This window comes from Heloderma suspectum, chromosome 15 (genome assembly GCF_057233095.1).
Source record: "Heloderma suspectum isolate Gila_16-S chromosome 15, 16-S_ref, whole genome shotgun sequence".
In the NCBI taxonomy this organism is placed as follows: domain Eukaryota; kingdom Metazoa; phylum Chordata; class Lepidosauria; order Squamata; family Helodermatidae; genus Heloderma; species Heloderma suspectum.
Genome location: NC_139472.1, coordinates 15886071 through 15905919, shown reverse-complemented (window position 1 = coordinate 15905919; position 19849 = coordinate 15886071). Strand labels below are relative to the sequence as shown.

At 51.3% G+C, this 19849-nt stretch overlaps 1 protein-coding gene across 1 annotated transcript in view; it reads right to left on the bottom strand.

Moving 5' to 3' along the window:
• The window catches only part of LOC146335397 (tumor necrosis factor receptor superfamily member 1B-like), a 57387-nt gene extending 42681 nt beyond the window's left edge, over positions 1-14706 (bottom strand). Inside the window, exon 1 of the mRNA XM_084821536.1 lies at positions 14390-14706. Coding sequence (XP_084677662.1) covers positions 14390-14446 — 57 coding nt within the window. The 5' untranslated portion in view covers positions 14447-14706. The remainder of the gene's footprint in view (positions 1-14389) is intronic.
• Between the last annotated feature and the right edge of the window lie 5143 nt (positions 14707-19849).

The window sequence follows — 19849 nt, the reverse complement described above, 5'->3', positions numbered from 1 at the left end:
AGGGTCTCAGCAAGGGTCCCTAACAACGCCAATACCTGATGCCAACCCCCTCAATAGCTGCTATGCATGATGGCTGTATGCTACCTCCAAGATCAGAAGCAGCACGTCACTGAATGGCCAGCCACTGGGAAACATGGGAAGGCTGTTGCCTTCATGTCCTGCTTGTGGGCTTCCCACAGGCATCTGGTGTTCCATTGTGGAAAACAGGATGCTGGACTAGGCCATCCTTTGGTCTAATCCAGCAGGGCTCTTCTTACATGAAGTGACACATGAGCGTTTGCTGGATGGAAACCACAGAATGTCCGCTAGACCCAGTGGTGCCATCAGGGTAGGACTTTGGAGCAGAGGTCCAGGGTCCCACTCCATAGAATGAGCCCGAGTGCCCCCAAATGCAGCAGGGCTAGCTGACCACATTTTGAAAGAAGTGAAGTAACGCGCGTTACTGCCTAGAGGGGGTGAGGGCTATGAGTCCCTGAAATCCACCATCTAGAATTACCCAACTGCACCACCGACTGGACTCTAACCAGGAAGTGACACCCGTGCGGTATCAATCTGAAAAAGGAAGGGCCATTGGCACACGAGTCCACCCTGCCCAATATTCCGTCTGTAGTTGTGTGGCAGACCTCGGGGCCCTAGAAGCTGAAAAGAAAGCCGGTATGTTTAGATGGGGATGGAAAAAAAAGAAAAGAAGTATCACACACATTAGATGAGAAAACCACAGTGACGAAGCCGCCCACTTTCTGACATCAGATCCTGGGGCTGTGGAAAAGAAGAGTGTTTCTGAGACCGCTGTGTTCAGCAGCAGAATCTTGTGAAAGGGGAACAACGCTGCGCTTTTATTTTTCTATTTTATTCATGTGGGTTTTTTCATGAAGAAAAAGAAACGTCCACCCAGCAATCTAAAGAGGAAACCCCATCGCGGTCCAATCTGTCGGACAGTGGCAAGGAAGGCAACTCAAACGTCGCCCCAGCGAGTCCAAAGTCAAAGACAGCCAAAGCACACGACTCATTCTGAAACCACATTCTTATGTAAGAGCGTGTTTGTCACTTAAAGGGGCATTTTGGACCATCCTACTCATGCCCTAAATTTCACTCATCTGGGGAAAGCCCACTGAAAGGTCTTTGTTCCCACTTAGGCCTCCTTTCTTAAGGCCAAACTACGCCGGACCCTAGAACGCACCATTTAAAGTTGCATGAATGTTTTAAAAACTCTGAATGCACAGGACTGGGAGATGATCAGGGTTGGAACTGTTGTACACAGGGGTGGGTGGGAGTTAAGATCACCACCTTTCTCTGTATTCCTGCTAGGAGAGAAGTACATTTACCACCTACAAAAGAGAAGGCACCTTGACTTTGAAATGCCTCCCACTAGAGGTATGCCTGGAAGGGATGTCAGAGAAATCTGCAACGGAATCAAATAAGTTCAGATTTCTATGAATACAACCTGCGGGCTCCACAGTGGACTGGCATTTCCTGAGTCACTGTTCTTTTTCTTTTTTCTGAAAAAAACTTTTTTTTCCTGCCGTTCTAGCCTATGTAAATATTTACGTAGGCTATGGTGAAAAAAAAAGGAATGCAAATAGCGCCCACTACGCTATTTGCGTTCCCCTTTTTTTCGCCGTAACAGCCTACGTAAGTATTTAACGTAGGCTAGAAAGGCGAAAAATAGGGAACGCAAATGGCGGCCGCCGTAGCCGCCGCCATTTGCATACACTTTTTTGTTTGTTTTTTGTTTTGGGTTGCCATGATAGGCTACGTAAATACTTACGTAGCCTATCACGGCAGCCTGGCAGCCACGGCGGCCACCATTTGCATCCACAGCAGCCCGTCCGCAGCCGGAAATCCGGCTGTGGATGGCCCTGGCCGGCTGCTCTGCGGAGCCGCCGTGGAACAGAGCTGGCCGGGCAGGATTCTGGGGGTGGGGGAGGACCAGATCGCCTCCCCCCTCATCAAGGATTCTGGGGGGAAGGACGGAGCACCTCTCCCCCCATCGCGAAAAATTCCGCAAAAAGGTAAGTGAGTTTCGTACAACCCTAGTATTATGAGAGAAAAATGTTTCCCTATCCACATTCTCCACACCAGGCATAATTCTGTACACCTCTATCGTGTCTCCCCTTAACCTCCTTTTCTCCAAGCTAAACAACCCCAGCTGTTGTAACCTTCCCTCACTGGGGAGTTGCTCCAGCCCCTGGATCATTTTAGTTTTCTTTTCTGCACTTTTTCCAACTTTACAATATCTTTGTTTAGGCGAGGTGACCAGAACTGAATACAGTATTCTAAGCATGATTTCAATGGGTTTACGCCGACTAAATCTGGAGCCCACCCTAATGGTGCAATCCTAAATCAGTAACTATGGACTTAAGGACCTTACTGCGCGCACGCACACATACACACACACGCGCGCACACCTTAGATGGTACTGTGCATTGCTTCACTTACTTCAAAGTGTGATAAGCCAGCAGGTTGAGTGAGCCCTGGACTTCTGCCCCAAAGCCTGGTCCTGAGGGCACCATTATCCTAAACACACTTACTAGGGAGTAAGCCCTGTCACCAGAGGATGGCAGAAGCTGGCCTTTCTTACACCCTCCACAATGAAATCAGCAGACATGACACAAAGGTCTTTTATCAGCTCTCTGACAATGTGGCCAGCAGGTCCAGAATAGGTGTTCATTGGCCTTTAGCAAATGATAAGGTCCAAACCACCCTTCTTTGCTGCCTTGTGACTAATGCTGACAAGACGCAGCTGATGTTATCCTGAGGATCAGTCATGAGCTGACAAGATCCCCAGCGCATTTCTTTGACCCTGTAAAACAATGGATTGTGTTTCTCGCAAAGTCTGATTAGCTTGAGACACTACAGCGCATGCCAAGCACAGCTGTTTGTGGCTTTCTGGCTTACGCTGTGACTCATCACGGTGGGTGCCGTTAATTTCGCGCTGTTACATTAACCTCTTTCCAAAACACAGCAGTAAACGTGAGAGTCACACTTCAGAGACGGATTTGAGTCATGCTTCCTGTAATTCAGCCATTTGCCATATCCCGCCTCCATGCAAACCATGAGTGCGTGGGTGGAACTCAGCAAGCTTTGCTAAGGGAGCTCGCCAGACTTCTCCTCGGCACGGAATTATTTTATTATTTACATTCCTATCCTGGCTTTCCTGCAAGGGCCTCTGGGTAGCATTCATGCAATCAACCGTTTTTATCCTCAGGACAACCCTGTGAAGTTGGTCAAGTTGAAAGGTAATGAGTGAGTAGCCCAAAGGCCACCCAGTGGGTTTCGGGCTGAATGGGGACTTCCCTTTCCCCCCATTTCCCCAGTCCTAGTTTGACACTCTAGTCCTCTTTTCCCCAACCTGCTTCCCTCCAGAGGTTAAGGTGCAATACAGCTCCCAGCATCCCCCAGCCAATGCTGGAGTCCAACACATCTGGAGAGCACAAGATTGGGGAACTGCTCTAGCCACTAGACCACACTGAAGAGAGAGGGAGAGATACCCTTCTAAGAAAGCAAAATATGTCATAAAGGGGGAACAGTGCAAAGAAGGAGACTTATGTGGAGACTTTCTGGTATTTACCAGTCTTTCTGGTATTGGGGAAAAAACAAAATTTTCTGGTATTGCTATGAGGAACACAGAGACTTTCTGGTGTTTCTGGTGAACGTGGAAACTTTCTGGTGTTTGCTGTTTTCCTAGCCGAGTGCCCCACAGTGGCATGCTCTGAAGAAACATTTTGTTTTGTTTTTAAGTTAAGTTTAAAAAAAAATACAGGCGGAAGCATGAAAGATCTGATGGGTTTAAAAATTACAGGGAATCAAGTGAAGGAGACTGAGAAATTACTTTCAGTCTTGACCCGACATAATGGCAAAGCACTAAAATATTTGCGGAGGGTTTCTAAAAATGAGCTTAAGGAACAACGCTTTAAACTAAATTATGAGCCCTCGGTTAAAGAGACAGAGCGGTGACTCGGGCAGGGGTGAGGGGGGAGAATTAAAATCTTTACGGTTTAGAAAAAATGGCAAGAACTTCTTGTAAATCTCTCTCTCTTTCAAATATTGGCAGCTCACATAAGATCTTGGCCAAGAGGCAAAGTGAATCAAGCACTGTGCATGCTTGCGGGAGAAGCACTCCTAGCGCTAGCAATCAAAAGACTTTGTGTAGCTATCCCATCTATTCCTCCTTGATGGATTTTCAGTGGTAAGAAGAAGAAAAAAAGGAGGAAAAACATGGGACGGGCCTACAAATGGAAGACAAATTCATCTGGACCCTCAGTAAAATTCCATGAAGGAGGGAGAGCAATGGCAAAATAAAAGCCTCGCGTCGAAGCCCACCGGGTTTGCAATGCAAGAAGGCTGAGAATGACAGTACTAATTGTTAGAGCGGTGCGCAAACGGCCTCTCAGAATTCTCCCGCCTATTTGTGGGCAGAGAAATTGGGGGGACAATTTCACCAAAGTTCTCCCAGGGGAGGAGAAATTCTCCAACAGTTTCTCACAGAGCGGGCTCACTATTGGCAGCGGTTGCAGCACAGCTTCTTTCTTTTTCCCCTCAGGGTTTTTATTTCATTGCACTGCTTCTGTAGGCGGCAACAGCATCCACTGGGTTGAGGCTTCCGCTTTTCTGAGGCTGAATTTTGAATTTCTTTTGGTGGTCTTTTTGAGCTTACCCAATCACTGTGAGGTAGCCGAGGGTGCTGTGTTTCTTTCCCCCCTCTCTATATTACACATCTTTCCATTGCTCTTCAGCCTCCCAGGCCACCCGCACTTCCTGAACTGAAAAAGCCCCTCATGAATTGCCTCATGATGTCTTCCTCATGATGGCTCTAACTGCAGTGTGGGAAGCCAGGGAGGCTGCAGACTGCCACAGAGATTATTGTATAATGACAGACAGGACACTCACGCATACTCCTCAGCCATCTCATGAGTAATCTAAGCACAAGAACCCCAAACCCACCCCATGAGAGTTTCTCTGAAACATCTTCTTTAAATTTCTTTTTGAAAGCAATTTCTTTTCTACCAAATCGAATGAGAAAAAAATGTGGGGGAAATTTTCAGCACAGCACTACTAATTGTTTCTAGCAGGGGGCCAAGCCTTCTAGCAAGGTGGCCCTATGGCTGGGGTGTTTCGGCTCTTTTAGCCGGAGGACCGAATTCCATTTCAAAGGTGCTCTTGGGGGCCGCATCCCAGTGGTGGGTGGAGCTGAAGACCAAAGGGGTGTGGCCCAAAATACCAGCATATTTTCAGCTTAAAGTTTTTACTTCCAGCAACTAAGCCTTCGGAGAGGTGTTACGACATTTTAGAATGGAGAGAAAATTACACAAACACCGGGAAACCACCCAACGATTGGTGGTCGCAGTGGGGGCGGGATGTTGCCATCTGGGGAATTCTGGAGGGCTGGACTGGGAACCCTGGGTGAGGCAGATTAGTTCCCCAGGCCCCAGATTCTGCACCCCTTCCCCATGGGAAGACACCGCATCACTTCTCAAGGAGTGGGGGTACACCCAGTGACTGGCCATCAGAACAGAGGGGAAGATGCTAGAGAGACTGACATCCATGCAAAGTGTCTGCTGTACCTAGTGGAAACATCTCCCACATTTGTTTTGACCATTCTCATTCAATTGGATTGAAAAGAAATGGCTTCCGAAAAGACATTCGGAGGAGAAGAAATGTGCTTACTTTACCTATGAGGTGGCCAAGGAGTTTAATTTACCTATGAGGTGGCCATGGAGTGTACAGAGATTCATTGTACGATAGTCTCTGTGGCAGCCTGTAGCCTCCTCAGCTTCCCACATTTCAGTTAAAGCCATCAGGAGGAAGATGTCATGAGGCCATTCCTCGCATGGGGCTTTTTCAGGTCAGGAAGTGCGGGTGGCCTGGGAGGCTGCAGAGCAAAGGAAAGATGTGCAATAGAGAGAGAAAACACACACAGCACCCTCGGCCACCTTGCAATGATCAGGTAAGCTCAAAAACCAAGAGAGAGTCAAAATTCTGCCTCAAAAAAGTGGAAGCCTCGACACAGTGGATGCTGTTGCCCCTTGCAGGAGCAGTGCAATAAACCAAAAACCCTTAGGGAAAAAGAAAGATGCTGTGCTACAAACCCTACCCTTAGCGAACTCTGTGTGTAAGAAACTGTTGGAGAATTTCTCCCCCACAGGAGAAATTTGGCAAAATTGTCTCCCCCCCCCCCCCCCGCAATTTCTCTGCCCACAAATAGGCTGGAGAATTTTGAGAGGCCCTTTGCACGCAGCTCTAGCTGTACCACTGTGATATGGTCCTGTATTGGAACCTGAGTCAAACCACTGGTCCGTCTAGCCCAGTATTGTCAGTACTGACTGGCAGCAGCTCTCTGGGGTTTCAGAGAGGAGCCCTTCCCTGCCCTACCTGGAAATGCCGATGACATAAACGGAGGGCTTCTGCGTGCAAAGCACATGCTCTCCATGCAGCTCTTTCACATTTCTGCCCAAACTCACTTACATTGGCCACACGTATACAAAGTCGCTGTATCTCAGCCTCCAATCTTCCCCGGAAATTGTCACCATTTGCTTTTCTTGTACCAAACAAAAATGGAGAAATGTTGCTTAAAGGGCTGATCAAAGTACCATCATTTACCATTATTATTTATAATACCAGACTTAGGTGGCCAAGTGCATAGCAATTTGAAAGTGAAACGGGACCAGCCAAAAAGAAGGCACTCATTTTTAGTTACCAGGAACTGGGGGGAGCTCCCTAAATATGCAGGAGCATATATGTTTGAACAGCACTGAAGCCTTCCACACCAAGGCATTTGATCTCATCTGATCTCGTAAGCTAAAGCAGGGTCAGCCCTGGTTAGTACTGGATAAGAGACCGCCTGGGAATCAGGCTTCCTGCATGGAGCAGGGGGTTGGACTCGATGGTCTTGTAGGCCCCTTCCCACCCTATGATTCTATGATGTTGAGCAAAGGGCTGGATGCACCTGATCTTGTCTCTGATCTTGGAAGCTAAGCAGGGTCAGCCCTGGTTAGTATTTGGATAGGAGACTGCCTGGGAATCAGGCTTCCTGCATGGAGCAGGGGGTTGGACTCGATGGTCATGTAGGCCCCTTCCCACCCTATGATTCTATGATGTTGAGCAAAGGGCTGGATGCACCTGATCTTGTCTCTGATCTTGGAAGCTAAGCAGGGTCAGCCCTGGTTAGTATTTGGATGGGAGACCACCTGGGAATCAGGCTTCCTGCATGGAGCAGGGGGTTGGACTCGATGGTCTTGTAGGCCCCTTTCAACCCTATGATTCTATGATTACAAGAAAATGTTCAACCCTCCTAACGGGGAAGTTTCAGGAGGGAGGAAAGGAGAGAGAGAGAAAAGGACATATTTTCCCTTTCCGGCTCTTCAGAAACATTTCCTCTCCAGTGTATAGCAATGAAACCATTCATGTTTTACCACATTGCAAAGGAAGCTTTCTGGAAGATGGGGAAGAAATCAGGTGTCCTTTCCCTTCCCATTTCAAAGCCTCCCTCACCTTCTGCAAGCCTGTTCCGTGTTGGTAGGAGTTGTAAGCAGGAACCCTCCTGCTAGGGGGTGAGGTTAATTTGCAACGTCCTGTTGCTCCTCCCCACTTATTCCCGCTAATAAAAAAAAAGTGGGTGTCCTTGTGCTGACCAGGAGGGCAACCCACATGTAAAGGGTGGAGTTTGCCTGACCAGGGGAATTCACAGCTATGCACAGAAATACTAGGTTGGATGCAGACTCAGTCATACTTAGACGAGAGCCACTGAAAGCAATAGGACTGCAGCTAGTCCTCATGACAAACTTAATTAATATAGTTATTATTACCTATTATTTACTCAGTCCCATTGATTTCAATCAGCCTACTCTAAGGATGACTCAGTCTGGCTCCAACTCGTTATTGCTTAGTTTAAAAAGACACTCACATTGTGAATGGGAGGGACTGAGAGCCACGCATACACACTGTCTTCATGCTGCCATAGAACCTAGAGAGCACGAGGACACAGTGCTATCCACTTGCTTTCCTTCAGCCTATGGCGTAATGCAAGGAGGAAACTGGGGGTCAAGGGATACACCCCCGACAGCCAAAAATAATTGGTTAAATATAACTGTGGACATGTGTCTATTTTGCAATGTCTATCTGCAATGGAAGGAAAAGGTGTGTGGTCCTGGCTGCCCCACAACTAGCAATGTCAGAGAAATCTGCAACGGAGCCACTTGACTTCAGATTTCCATGGATTCAACCCACAGATTCCTCAGCGGATGGGCTTTTCCCCTGTCGGGTGGATTCCACAGACTTACAGACCGGTTTTCTAACTTTCCTGAACATTGCGCGAATGCTGCTGTCAGAAAATATGCAAGCAACATTTTAAACGGCCAAAAATGTGCATTTCCCCCATAAGCTGAAGTGCGAAAGCACGCATTTGGGGGGAATTTGCTCATTTTTGCATGTGCAAAATTGCGCACATTTGTAAACGAAAAAGATGTGATTCCGTCGATGGGTGGATGACAGAATGAAAGGCGCCTGACAATCTGTGAAACACAGACGGAATGGATTTTACACAGTCCGTAATCCCTATGCACAACATGGGCAATGAAAACAGTCACGTACGTACCAATCAGATGTGATGCGAGATGCATGAAAAATGGCTCCCACGCTGTTCCCTATACAGAAATGCTTTTGATGTAGAAAATCATGACTGTCCAAAGTGTACATCAGCCTGAGGCAATCTAAGGGTTGTCCTGACCCTCTAGAATAAATCACAGGGTGGTGGAGGGAGGATGATTTGTACAAAGTTATTTCCTAGAGTTGAGTAGGGTTGGAGGGGGCATGGAGATAGCTTGACTATAAAAGGCGCCATGGAATTGGGCATGAACACTCATGATCAATGATTTGGAGTCGCAGTCTGGCAGCAAAGCATACGATGATGCAGAATTATTTAGAACGGTGAAATCCCAAGCCAGACTATGTGGAGCTCCAACAAATCTCCCCAAACTAGACAAATGGGCAAATGGGGGAGGGCCTCGATGGTCTTAAAGGCCCCTTTCAACCCTACTATTCTATGATTCTATGGCAGATGAGTTTTAAGGTAAATAAATGCAAAACAATAAACATTACACATACAGACACACACCAAAGAGTGCGGGGGCGGGGGGAGGCCTGAACTGATCTGAACTTGTTGTGCCTTCCCAGGAAAAAAGATATCTGGGGTTGTGACAAAGTGTAAATGTGAACTTGGTGCACAACCGCAGAGGATAAGGTAAACCAAAAACCCATTCCACACAGTCACGTCATTCACACGTGCAGAAACAGCTGCCAGGCAAGTATGGGTCAGACACCCAGGGCTGGCCCAAGACATTTTGCAAATGGCACCTCACACCCACCCAAGTCAAGGTGCGTAGGATGCAATGCCAGGCACTTTGTTCGGGCACATGAGGCGGAAAATCCCACAAGTGCCTTTCCTCATCTCTAGCAGTAAAAATACAATATTAACAAACTGGATAGCTAACAATTCGCTGCCCTTTTAAATCTGCCAGCTGAGGCAACTGCCTCACTCTGTCTCATGGCAGAGCTGGCCCTGCGAGCGTCACCCTTTTGCTGGCTGTCAAAATGGCACCATGCCATTCTATCCGTCTTTCATGTGACTATATTTAAAATACTGTGTATATAGCTCTGGTTGCTGAATCCCGAGACCAGACATGATGTGGACGATCTGTGATCTGCTCTCCTGACATCTTTTGCTTTGGGTAAGAGCAGCTGTGGTCCCCTGCCTCCCCAATGTCGATCAGGGCTGCAGCATCTGGGGAAGGAGGAGGTTTAACCTCTACCCATGTCACAAAGGGCTACACTACATGTCACGGGAAACATGTGGTTTAGCGTTGTGTGGGCACATGCCATTTCTCAGACAAATCACCCCCGAAGAGCTGTGGTGGATCAGCCTAATGGCCAAACTAGTCCAGCATCCTACATTCCACACTGGCCAACCAGATGTCTCTGGGATGCCCACAAACAGAGGATGAAGGCAACAGATATCTCTTGCTTATGTTCAACATCTGGCATCCAGAGGCTGTTATTAGCTGTGGAGGCGGGGGCATTGTTCCACTCACACCCTTCCAATCCATCATGGTTCTCACAAATCAAATCTCATTGGGTCACCTCAAAAGGCGATCAGAAAAGAGCAGGTAAAAAGAGCGTAGGATGGAAGCATCACAGAAAGAAAGAGCTGAATAGACTGGTCTTTACTCCCAACATGTTTCAAGATTATGCATCCCGTTCAAAGGGGGCAGGCAGGCAGGCAGGCAGGGCTGAATAGATTGGTCTTTACCCTCAATATGTTTCAATATTATACATCCCTTTCAAAGGGGGCAGGAAGGAAGGAAGGGCTGAATAGATTGGTCTTTACCCTCAATATGTTTCAATATTATACATCCCTTTCAAAGGGGGCAGGAAGGAAGGAAGGAAGGAAGGAAGGGCTGAATAGATTGGTCTTTACCCTCAATATGTTTCAATATTATACATCCCTTTCACAGGGGGCAGGGTAAGGGTGGAACTAAGTCTACCTGAGTAAACTGCAACTCCAAAGGAGAACAGATGTACAAACCTTTTCCTTAAAGAAACCTAGCCCCCCCCTCTCTTTCACACACACACACACACACACACACTGTCTCAAAAAAAAGCCAATAAGGAATGACCATGCTTAGTAGCCACAGAATGTTTTGTGTCACTTAGAAAAAGAAGAATTGGGGGTAGGAGGTGAGGATACACTGCAACATTTTATTGCAGGTCCCACTTATGGGCCATACCACTGAGGTATGACCCCTCCTTATAGGCTTCAGGGTTTCTTACTGTGTTTCAGGAATGAATAAGATACCCCCCCCTTTGGAAAAATATGTATAAGATACTTCTTATGCCTGTTTTTGATTCCTTCCCATCCAGATGACACCCCCCCAACACACACATGTGCACACACACACACACACACTCACTCACTCAGGCCTGGGGTGAGACAGTAATTTGCTAATCTGCAGCATTTTCAACATCAAACTTTTTTTTAAATCCCAGCCTTCACTCATCCAATTGGGGGGGGCACCCCCTAACTCCCACATAGCTCACCCCATAACTCCCCACATTTTAGCCAAATTGCACTGGATCACATCCACGTCCATTTAGCCCCGCTTCCCTGCAGTAGCCAGCAAGATCCTCCCGGAAGCTTATAGGCAGGATACCAATTGCCACCAGAATAAAATAAAGTCAAATGAAATGAAATGAAATTAACCTCCATTTTACATCCGAAAGGTTTCTGTGCAGGTGGCTATCAATTCCTCAACGGATGGCTCTCTGCTTTGGTGCTAGGCTTTTTCCATGTGATTCGACTGAGAACATAGTACAACAACCCTGAGAGGCAGGTCAGATCCACCCTCCTTGGCTTGAAGTAGCGTTCTCTCTGACCTGGTTTGCAGGATCGCAGGGTGGTTAATAATAAGCCACAGTAGTGCATAATTACTCTTAGCAGCTCTGCTTGCCTTATCATGCAAACCCAGCCTGGGAGGCCTGAGGCCAGAAGCAGCGAGCCACCCAGAAACCTACAACAGCTCATGGGTTCTGTGGGTTTTATCCACAGAAACAAGCCAGCCTGGCTGGGCTGACAAGGGTAATTACCCTAAGACCCCTGGCATGCAACCACCACACGTGGTGGGGCGAATAAGCTGCCGTGGCTCATTTCCCCAGCTGTGATCTGAACCGTCCCCCACTGCTCCCTTGCGTAGAAAGTGGGAATACAAGGACAAGTGAAATGTTTCCTGGAAAACAGAAACCTATCGCTGGGGGCCCTATTGCTGGAACTGCCCCAACCACCTCAATTCCTTGTTGCTAGTTGTTGGGCGACCTTCCCTGCAAGAATAGACTGAAGTATTTTGAGTTTTGTTTTGTTTAGGAAAAAAAGACAAAAATCGTGTGGGGATGACATATAGATATAAACGGTGTACAGAAGTGGATTGTTTTTCTTCCCTGCTGCGAGAACTCGGGGCTTCCCCAGTAAAACCTATTCCCGGGAGATTGAGACAGACAGAATAAAGTTCTTCTCCTTTTTCATACAATACACAATTCACCTGCAGAGCTTGCCGCCGCATGACGCAGCGGAGGCCAGATTTCAGGCCGCAATCCTGTTCACTCTGGCTTGGAAGCAAGGCCCTTCGAACTCAGTGGGGCTTACTTCTGAGTAGATGTACATAGGTTTGTGCTGCAAAATGGCTTTAAAAGAGGATTGGACTGGATCAGGCAGACTTCATGCTTGCAGGGTCTACTACCTTTTGTTGCAGTTTGTTTACTAGAATCCCAATATACCCCAACGGGAATCCCAATGTACCCCATGCAGGCTGGGGAACGCTGGGAGTTGTAGGGCTCTTTTCAGTGTAAACATGCATAGGCTTGCACCCTCAGAATTAAAGAACGCTGAGCCCAGGAATGTGTTTTGAGTGCCAGAACTGAGCAGAATTGACAGCCCTTCCACACAGAAATCCAGTCCTGGTGACCCCAAGCTGTCTTCATTTCAGCAGCATAATTTGGGGGTGGGGGGGGGGTCTGTTTTTGTTTAAATGTTGCTGCTTTACTTAAAAATTGCCAGCGAGAAATCCGGGCAGACAGACGGCAAATCCTCAGAGAGCTACCAGAAGATCAGAACTACCTTCTGCCCACGCTGATTAAAAAAAAAAAAGGAGGGACGGGAGGAGAAGTCTCCCTGCAGCTATGGGTTCACTAAAATAACTGACAGTCCAGTCTTGTACATGTCTCCTCAAAAGTAAAATCCTACAGAGTTCAACCGAGTTTGGTCCCAGGAAAATGGGATTGGGACTGCAGTTTAAATGGAACCTCCATGAGCAGTTGAAGTATATCTTTGGATGCCAGCTGCTGGGAATAACAGGGAATGTCTATTACCTCCAGGTCCAGCTTATGAGCTTTTCACGGGGCATCGATCTCCGCTTGAAGTGGATGAAATTCAGCCTGACCCAGATCTCTCATATCAATAGGACCCCACCGTGATGAGCATTTTATACCTCATAGCATGCACAATGTCACCTGTTGCGGTGTTTCAGATGACACGGGATAAAAAGTGGGAAATAATGCTAGGAAAGTGGCGTACCGCATACGTAAGGTGCCCCAGCGGTTATCAGGGCACTTCAATGCCAACAAAAAGCACCAGGGAAGATCTACCTCCAGCTTTTCAAACGCGAAGCCTTCTCAAGCCAGCCAAACACACAGTTGCCGTGTGTCTTTTCCTTCCGCCGTTTTTAAGATACCTTGAATGTGCCGAGATCTCGAAACCTAGTGTTGCAGGGGCTGATGGAGAAAAGGGCTGTTGTGGGGTGTTGTGGCCCCTATGTGGAATTGGAGGGGTGGGGAGGGGGGGACAGGCAGCAGAGGCTGGTGGCTCGGACCCCAGTGGGGCAGCAAACCCGCTCCGGGTTCCAGTCGAAACCAGTCCGAACTCTAACGGCGCTCTCCGAGGTGCGAAGCGCTTTTCATCCCCTGCGAAGGCCCTTGGAGGGCTCCGTTAGAGTTCTGAGTGGTTCCTTTTTTTAAAAAAACAACACTTTTTATTCTATTTTTATCTTTCTAAATAAAATAAACAATACCAACAACCGAATCAGTTTCCCAACAATACAGTATTCTTACAAGGACCCAGCAATAACGAAAAAGAGGGGGGAAGAAAGGGAAAAAGAAAACAGAAGGAGAAGGAAGAAGCGAGCAAGAAAAAAATGAAAAAAAAATATATTAAGAAGTTACTTAAAAGGATTACATTTAAACTCCACTACGCACAAACTTCAAATACCATTCCGCTTCAAAGTTACACCTATATAACATTGCCAATAGTACAATTCAGTACAGTGCAGATAATCAGCCTTACATTTCAATATCATAGCATCCGTCTTAAAGCAAGGAAGCGGGCCTACAATTCATTTCCGATAGCCGTATGTTGCCCTTCAGTGAACATACAATAAGTTAGTTAACGATTCAGCTAGCCTGAAATATTACTGACCGGGCTCGTAATGACGACAGTAATAATAATACTAAAAAAGGGAGGAAATTCTAAAGCATAAAGAATAATGAGCCCCTAAGCAAGCGCAAATTGCTGCGCAGTAATAAAGCGTGAAATCAACCTCGCAACAGCCACTCATATATGTTGCGCTGGATGCAGAAAGCAGCGCGCACGTTTCTGCACGCCCGCAAACCAAAGGGTCTGAGCGGTTCCGATGGGGGCCCGGGGCGGATCCGCGCCCCGCGGGCATCGGAGCCGCCGGCCTGGGCTGGGGCAGGTCTGGGGGGCTCGGAGGAGATGAGGCAGGCTGGCTGGCCGGGCGAGGGATGTCTGTCCCGGGGGGTGGGGGGCGCTGGGAGGGTCCCGCTCGCTCACCTGCAGCAGCGGCAGCGCCGAGCACAGCAGCGCCGCGAAGCGCCGGCCCGTCGCCATCCTCCCGCCGCGGCTGCTCGGAGCGGAAAGCGAAAGCGGCCGCCGGCCGGGCCGGGTCCAGGCGAGACCGAGGGGGAGGTCTCTCCGGAGGGGAAGGAGGGAGGACGGGGCGGAAGCGCGGTGGGGCGCGGGGCCTCCCTTCCCGGCCTCCAGCGGCGCCTCTGAGCATGGGGAGAGCGCCCCCGCGCCGCCGCCGCTTCTCCGGGCCGGAGACGGGCGCGGGCAGAAGCCTCTCCCCCGACGCTGCCGCCAAAAAGTGCGCCTGGGCGGGCGCAGAGAAATCCGTTGGCGACTGCGCGCTCCTGCGCGGCCGGCAGCGGTTCTGAGCGCGCACAGAGAGCCGCCGTTGCGGCTGCTGTGTCTCCAAGCCGCAGACGGCGCCTCTGGATATGTGCGGAGGGCCCCTACCCTAGTGAAGCTGAGCGCGTACAGAGACCCGCCTTTGTGGCTGCTGTGTCTCCAAGCCGTAAACAGTGCCTCTGGATATGTGCGGAGGGCCTCTACCCTAGTGAAGCTGAGCGCATACAGAGACCCGCCTTTGTGGCTGCTGTGTCTCCAAGCCGTAAACAGTGCCTCTGGATATGTGCGGAGGGCCCCTACCCTAGTGAAGCTGAGCGCGTACAGAGACCCGCCTTTGTGGCTGCTGTGTCTCCAAGCCGTAAACAGTGCCTCTGGATATGTGCGGAGGGCCTCTACCCTAGTGAAGCTGAGCGCGTACAGAGACCCGCCTTTGTGGCTGCTGTGTCTCCAAGCCGTAAACAGTGCCTCTGGATATGCGCGGAGGGCCCCTACCCTAGTGAAGCTGAGCGCGTACAGAGACCCGCCTTTGCGGCTGCTGTGTCTCCAAGCCGTAAACAGTGCCTCTGGATATGTGCGGAGGGCCTCTACCCTAGTGAAGCTGAGCGCGTACAGAGACCCGCCTTTGTGGCTGCTGTGTCTCCAAGCCGTAAACAGTGCCTCTGGATATGCGCGGAGGGCCCCTACCCTAGTGAAGCTGAGCGCGTACAGAGACCCGCCTTTGCGGCTGCTGTGTCTCCAAGCCGTAAACAGTGCCTCTGGATATGTGCGGAGGGCCTCTACCCTAGTGAAGCTGAGCGCGTACAGAGACCCGCCTTTGCGGCTGCTGTGTCTCCAAGCCGTAAACAGCGCCTCTGGATATGTGCGGAGGGCCTCTACCCTAGTGAAGCTGAGCGCGTACAGAGACCCGCCTTTGTGGCTGCTGTGTCTCCAAGCCGTAAACAGTGCCTCTGGATATGTGCGGAGGGCCTCTACCCTAGTGAAGCTGAGCGCGTACAGAGACCCGCCTTTGTGGCTGCTGTGTCTCCAAGCCGTAAACAGTGCCTCTGGATATGTGCGGAGGGCCTCTACCCTAGTGAAGCTGAGCGCGTACAGAGACCCGCCTTTGTGGCTGCTGTGTCTCCAAGCCGTAAACAGTGCCTCTGGATATGCGCGGAGGGCCCCTACCCTAGTGAAGCTGAGCGCGTACAGAGACCCGCCTTTGCGGCTGCTGTGTCTCCAAGCCGTAAACAGTGCCTCTGGATATGTGCGGAGGGCCTCTACCCTAGTGAAGCTGAGCGCGTACAGAGACCCGCCTTTGCGGCTGCTGTGTCTCCAAGCCGTAAACAGCGCCTCTGGATATGTGCGGAGGGCCTCTACCCTAGTGAAGCTGAGCGCGTACAGAGACCCGCCTTTGTGGCTGCTGTGTCTCCAAGCCGTAAACAGTGCCTCTGGATATGTGCGGAGGGCCTCTACCCTAGTGAAGCTGAGCGCGTACAGAGACCCGCCTTTGTGGCTGCTGTGTCTCCAAGCCGTAAACAGTGCCTCTGGATATGCGCGGAGGGCCCCTACCCTAGTGAAGCTGAGCGCGTACAGAGACCCGCCTTTGTGGCTGCTGTGTCTCCAAGCCGTAAACAGTGCCTCTGGATATGCGCGGAGGGCCCCTACCCTAGTGAAGCTGAGCGCGTACAGAGACCCGCCTTTGTGGCTGCTGTGTCTCCAAGCCGTAAACAGTGCCTCTGGATATGCGCGGAGGGCCCCTACCCTAGTGAAGCTGAGCGCGTACAGAGACCCGCCTTTGTGGCTGCTGTGTCTCCAAGCCGTAAACAGTGCCTCTGGATATGTGCGGAGGGCCCCTACCCTAGTGAAGCTGAGCGTGTACAGAGACCCGCCTTTGTGGCTGCTGTGTCTCCAAGCCGTAAACAGTGCCTCTGGATATGTGCGGAGGGCCCCTACCCTAGTGAAGCTGAGCGCGTACAGAGACCCGCCTTTGTGGCTGCTGTGTCTCCAAGCCGTAAACAGTGCCTCTGGATATGTGCGGAGGGCCCCTACCCTAGTGAAGCTGAGCGCGTACAGAGACCCGCCTTTGTGGCTGCTGTGTCTCCAAGCCGTAAACAGTGCCTCTGGATATGTGCGGAGGGCCCCTACCCTAGTGAAGCTGAGCGCGTACAGAGACCCGCCTTTCTGGCTGCTGTGTCTCCAAGCCGTAAACAGTGCCTCTGGATATGTGCGGAGGGCCCCTACCCTAGTGAAGCTGAGCGCGTACAGAGACCCGCCTTTCTGGCTGCTGTGTCTCCAAGCCGTAAACAGCGCCTCTGGATATGTGCGGAGGGCCCCTACCCTAGTGAAGCTGAGCGCGTACAGAGACCCGCCTTTGTGGCTGCTGTGTCTCCAAGCCGTAAACAGTGCCTCTGGATATGTGCGGAGGGCCCCTACCCTAGTGAAGCTGAGCGCGTACAGAGACCCGCCTTTGTGGCTGCTGTGTCTCCAAGCCGTAAACAGTGCCTCTGGATATGTGCGGAGGGCCCCTACCCTAGTGAAGCTGAGCGCGTACAGAGACCCGCCTTTGTGGCTGCTGTGTCTCCAAGCCGTAAACAGTGCCTCTGGATATGCGCGGAGGGCCCCTACCCTAGTGAAGCTGAGCGCGTACAGAGACCCGCCTTTGTGGCTGCTGTGTCTCCAAGCCGTAAACAGTGCCTCTGGATATGTGCGGGGGGCCCCTACCCTAGTGAAGCTGAGCGCGTACAGAGACCCGCCTTTCTGGCTGCTGTGTCTCCAAGCCGTAAACAGCGCCTCTGGATATGTGCGGAGGGCCCCTACCCTAGTGAAGCTGAGCGCGTACAGAGACCCGCCTTTGTGGCTGCTGTGTCTCCAAGCCGTAAACAGTGCCTCTGGATATGTGCGGAGGGCCCCTACCCTAGTGAAGCTGAGCGCGTACAGAGACCCGCCTTTGTGGCTGCTGTGTCTCCAAGCCGTAAACAGTGCCTCTGGATATGTGCGGAGGGCCCCTACCCTAGTGAAGCTGAGCGCGTACAGAGACCCGCCTTTGTGGCTGCTGTGTCTCCAAGCCGTAAACAGTGCCTCTGGATATGCGCGGAGGGCCCCTACCCTAGTGAAGCTAAGCGCGTACAGAGACCCGCCTTTCTGGCTGCTGTGTCTCCAAGCCGTAAACAGTGCCTCTGGATATGCGCGGAGGGCCCCTACCCTAGTGAAGCTGAGCGCGTACAGAGACCCGCCTTTGTGGCTGCTGTGTCTCCAAGCCGTAAACAGTGCCTCTGGATATGTGCGGAGGGCCCCTACCCTAGTGAAGCTGAGCGCGTACAGAGACCCGCCTTTGTGGCTGCTGTGTCTCCAAGCCGTAAACAGTGCCTCTGGATATGTGCGGAGGGCCCCTACCCTAGTGAAGCTGAGCGCGTACAGAGACCCGCCTTTGTGGCTGCTGTGTCTCCAAGCCGTAAACAGTGCCTCTGGATATGTGCGGAGGGCCCCTACCCTAGTGAAGCTGAGCGCGTACAGAGACCCGCCTTTGTGGCTGCTGTGTCTCCAAGCCGCAGACAGTGCCTCTGGATATGCGCGGAGGGCCCCTACCCTAGTGAAGCTGAGCGCGTACAGAGACCCGCCTTTCTGGCTGCTGTGTCTCCAAGCCGTAAACAGTGCCTCTGGATATGTGCGGAGGGCCCCTACCCTAGTGAAGCTGAGCGCGTACAGAGACCCGCCTTTGTGGCTGCTGTGTCTCCAAGCCGTAAACAGTGCCTCTGGATATGTGCGGAGGGCCCCTACCCTAGTGAAGCTGAGCGCGTACAGAGACCCGCCTTTGTGGCTGCTGTGTCTCCAAGCCGTAAACAGTGCCTCTGGATATGTGCGGAGGGCCCCTACCCTAGTGAAGCTGAGCGCGTACAGAGACCCGCCTTTGTGGCTGCTGAATCTCCAAGCCGTAAACAGCGCCTCTGGATATGTGCGGAGGGCCCCTACCCTAGTGAAGCTGAGCGCGTACAGAGACCCGCCTTTGTGGCTGCTGAATCTCCAAGCCGTAAACAGCGCCTCTGGATATGTGCGGAGGGCCCCTACCCTAGTGAAGCTGAGCGCGTACAGAGACCCGCCTTTGTGGCTGCTGTGTCTCCAAGCCGCAGACAGTGCCTCTGGATATGCGCGGAGGGCCCCTACCCTAGTGAAGCTGAGCGCGTACAGAGACCCACCTTTGTGGCTGCTGTGTCTCCAAGCCGCAGACAGTGCCTCTGGATATGCGCGGAGGGCCCCTACCCTAGTGAAGCTGAGCGCGTACAGAGACCCGCCTTTGTGGCTGCTGTATCTCCAAGCCGTAAACAGCGCCTCTGGATATGTGCGGAGGGCCCCTACCCTAGTGAAGCTGAGCGCGTACAGAGACCCGCCTTTGTGGCTGCTGTATCTCCAAGCCGTAAACAGCGCCTCTGGATATGTGCGGAGGGCCCCTACCCTAGTGAAGCTGAGCGCGTACAGAGACCCGCCTTTGTGGCTGCTGTGTCTCCAAGCCGTAAACAGTGCCTCTGGATATGTGCGGAGGGCCCCTACCCTAGTGAAGCTGAGCGCGTACAGAGACCCACCTTTGTGGCTGCTGTGTCTCCAAGCCGTAAACAGTGCCTCTGGATATGTGCGGAGGGCCCCTACCCTAGTGAAGCTGAGCGCGTACAGAGACCCACCTTTGTGGCTGCTGTGTCTCCAAGCCGTAAACAGTGCCTCTGGATATGTGCGGAGGGCCCCTACCCTAGTGAAGCTGAGCGCGTACAGAGACCCACCTTTGTGGCTGCTGAGTCTCCAAGCCGTAAACAGCGCCTCTGGATATGTGCGGAGGGCCCCTACCCTAGTGAAGCTGAGCGCGTACAGAGACCCGCCTTTGTGGCTGCTGTATCTCCAAGCCGTAAACAGCGCCTCTGGATATGTGCGGAGGGCCCCTACCCTAGTGAAGCTGAGCGCGTACAGAGACCCACCTTTGTGGCTGCTGTGTCTCCAAGCCGTAAACAGTGCCTCTGGATATGTGCGGAGGGCCCCTACCCCAGTGAAGCTGAGCGCGTACAGAGACCCACCTTTGTGGCTGCTGAATCTCCAAGCCGTAAACAGCGCCTCTGGATATGTGCGGAGGGCCCCTACCCT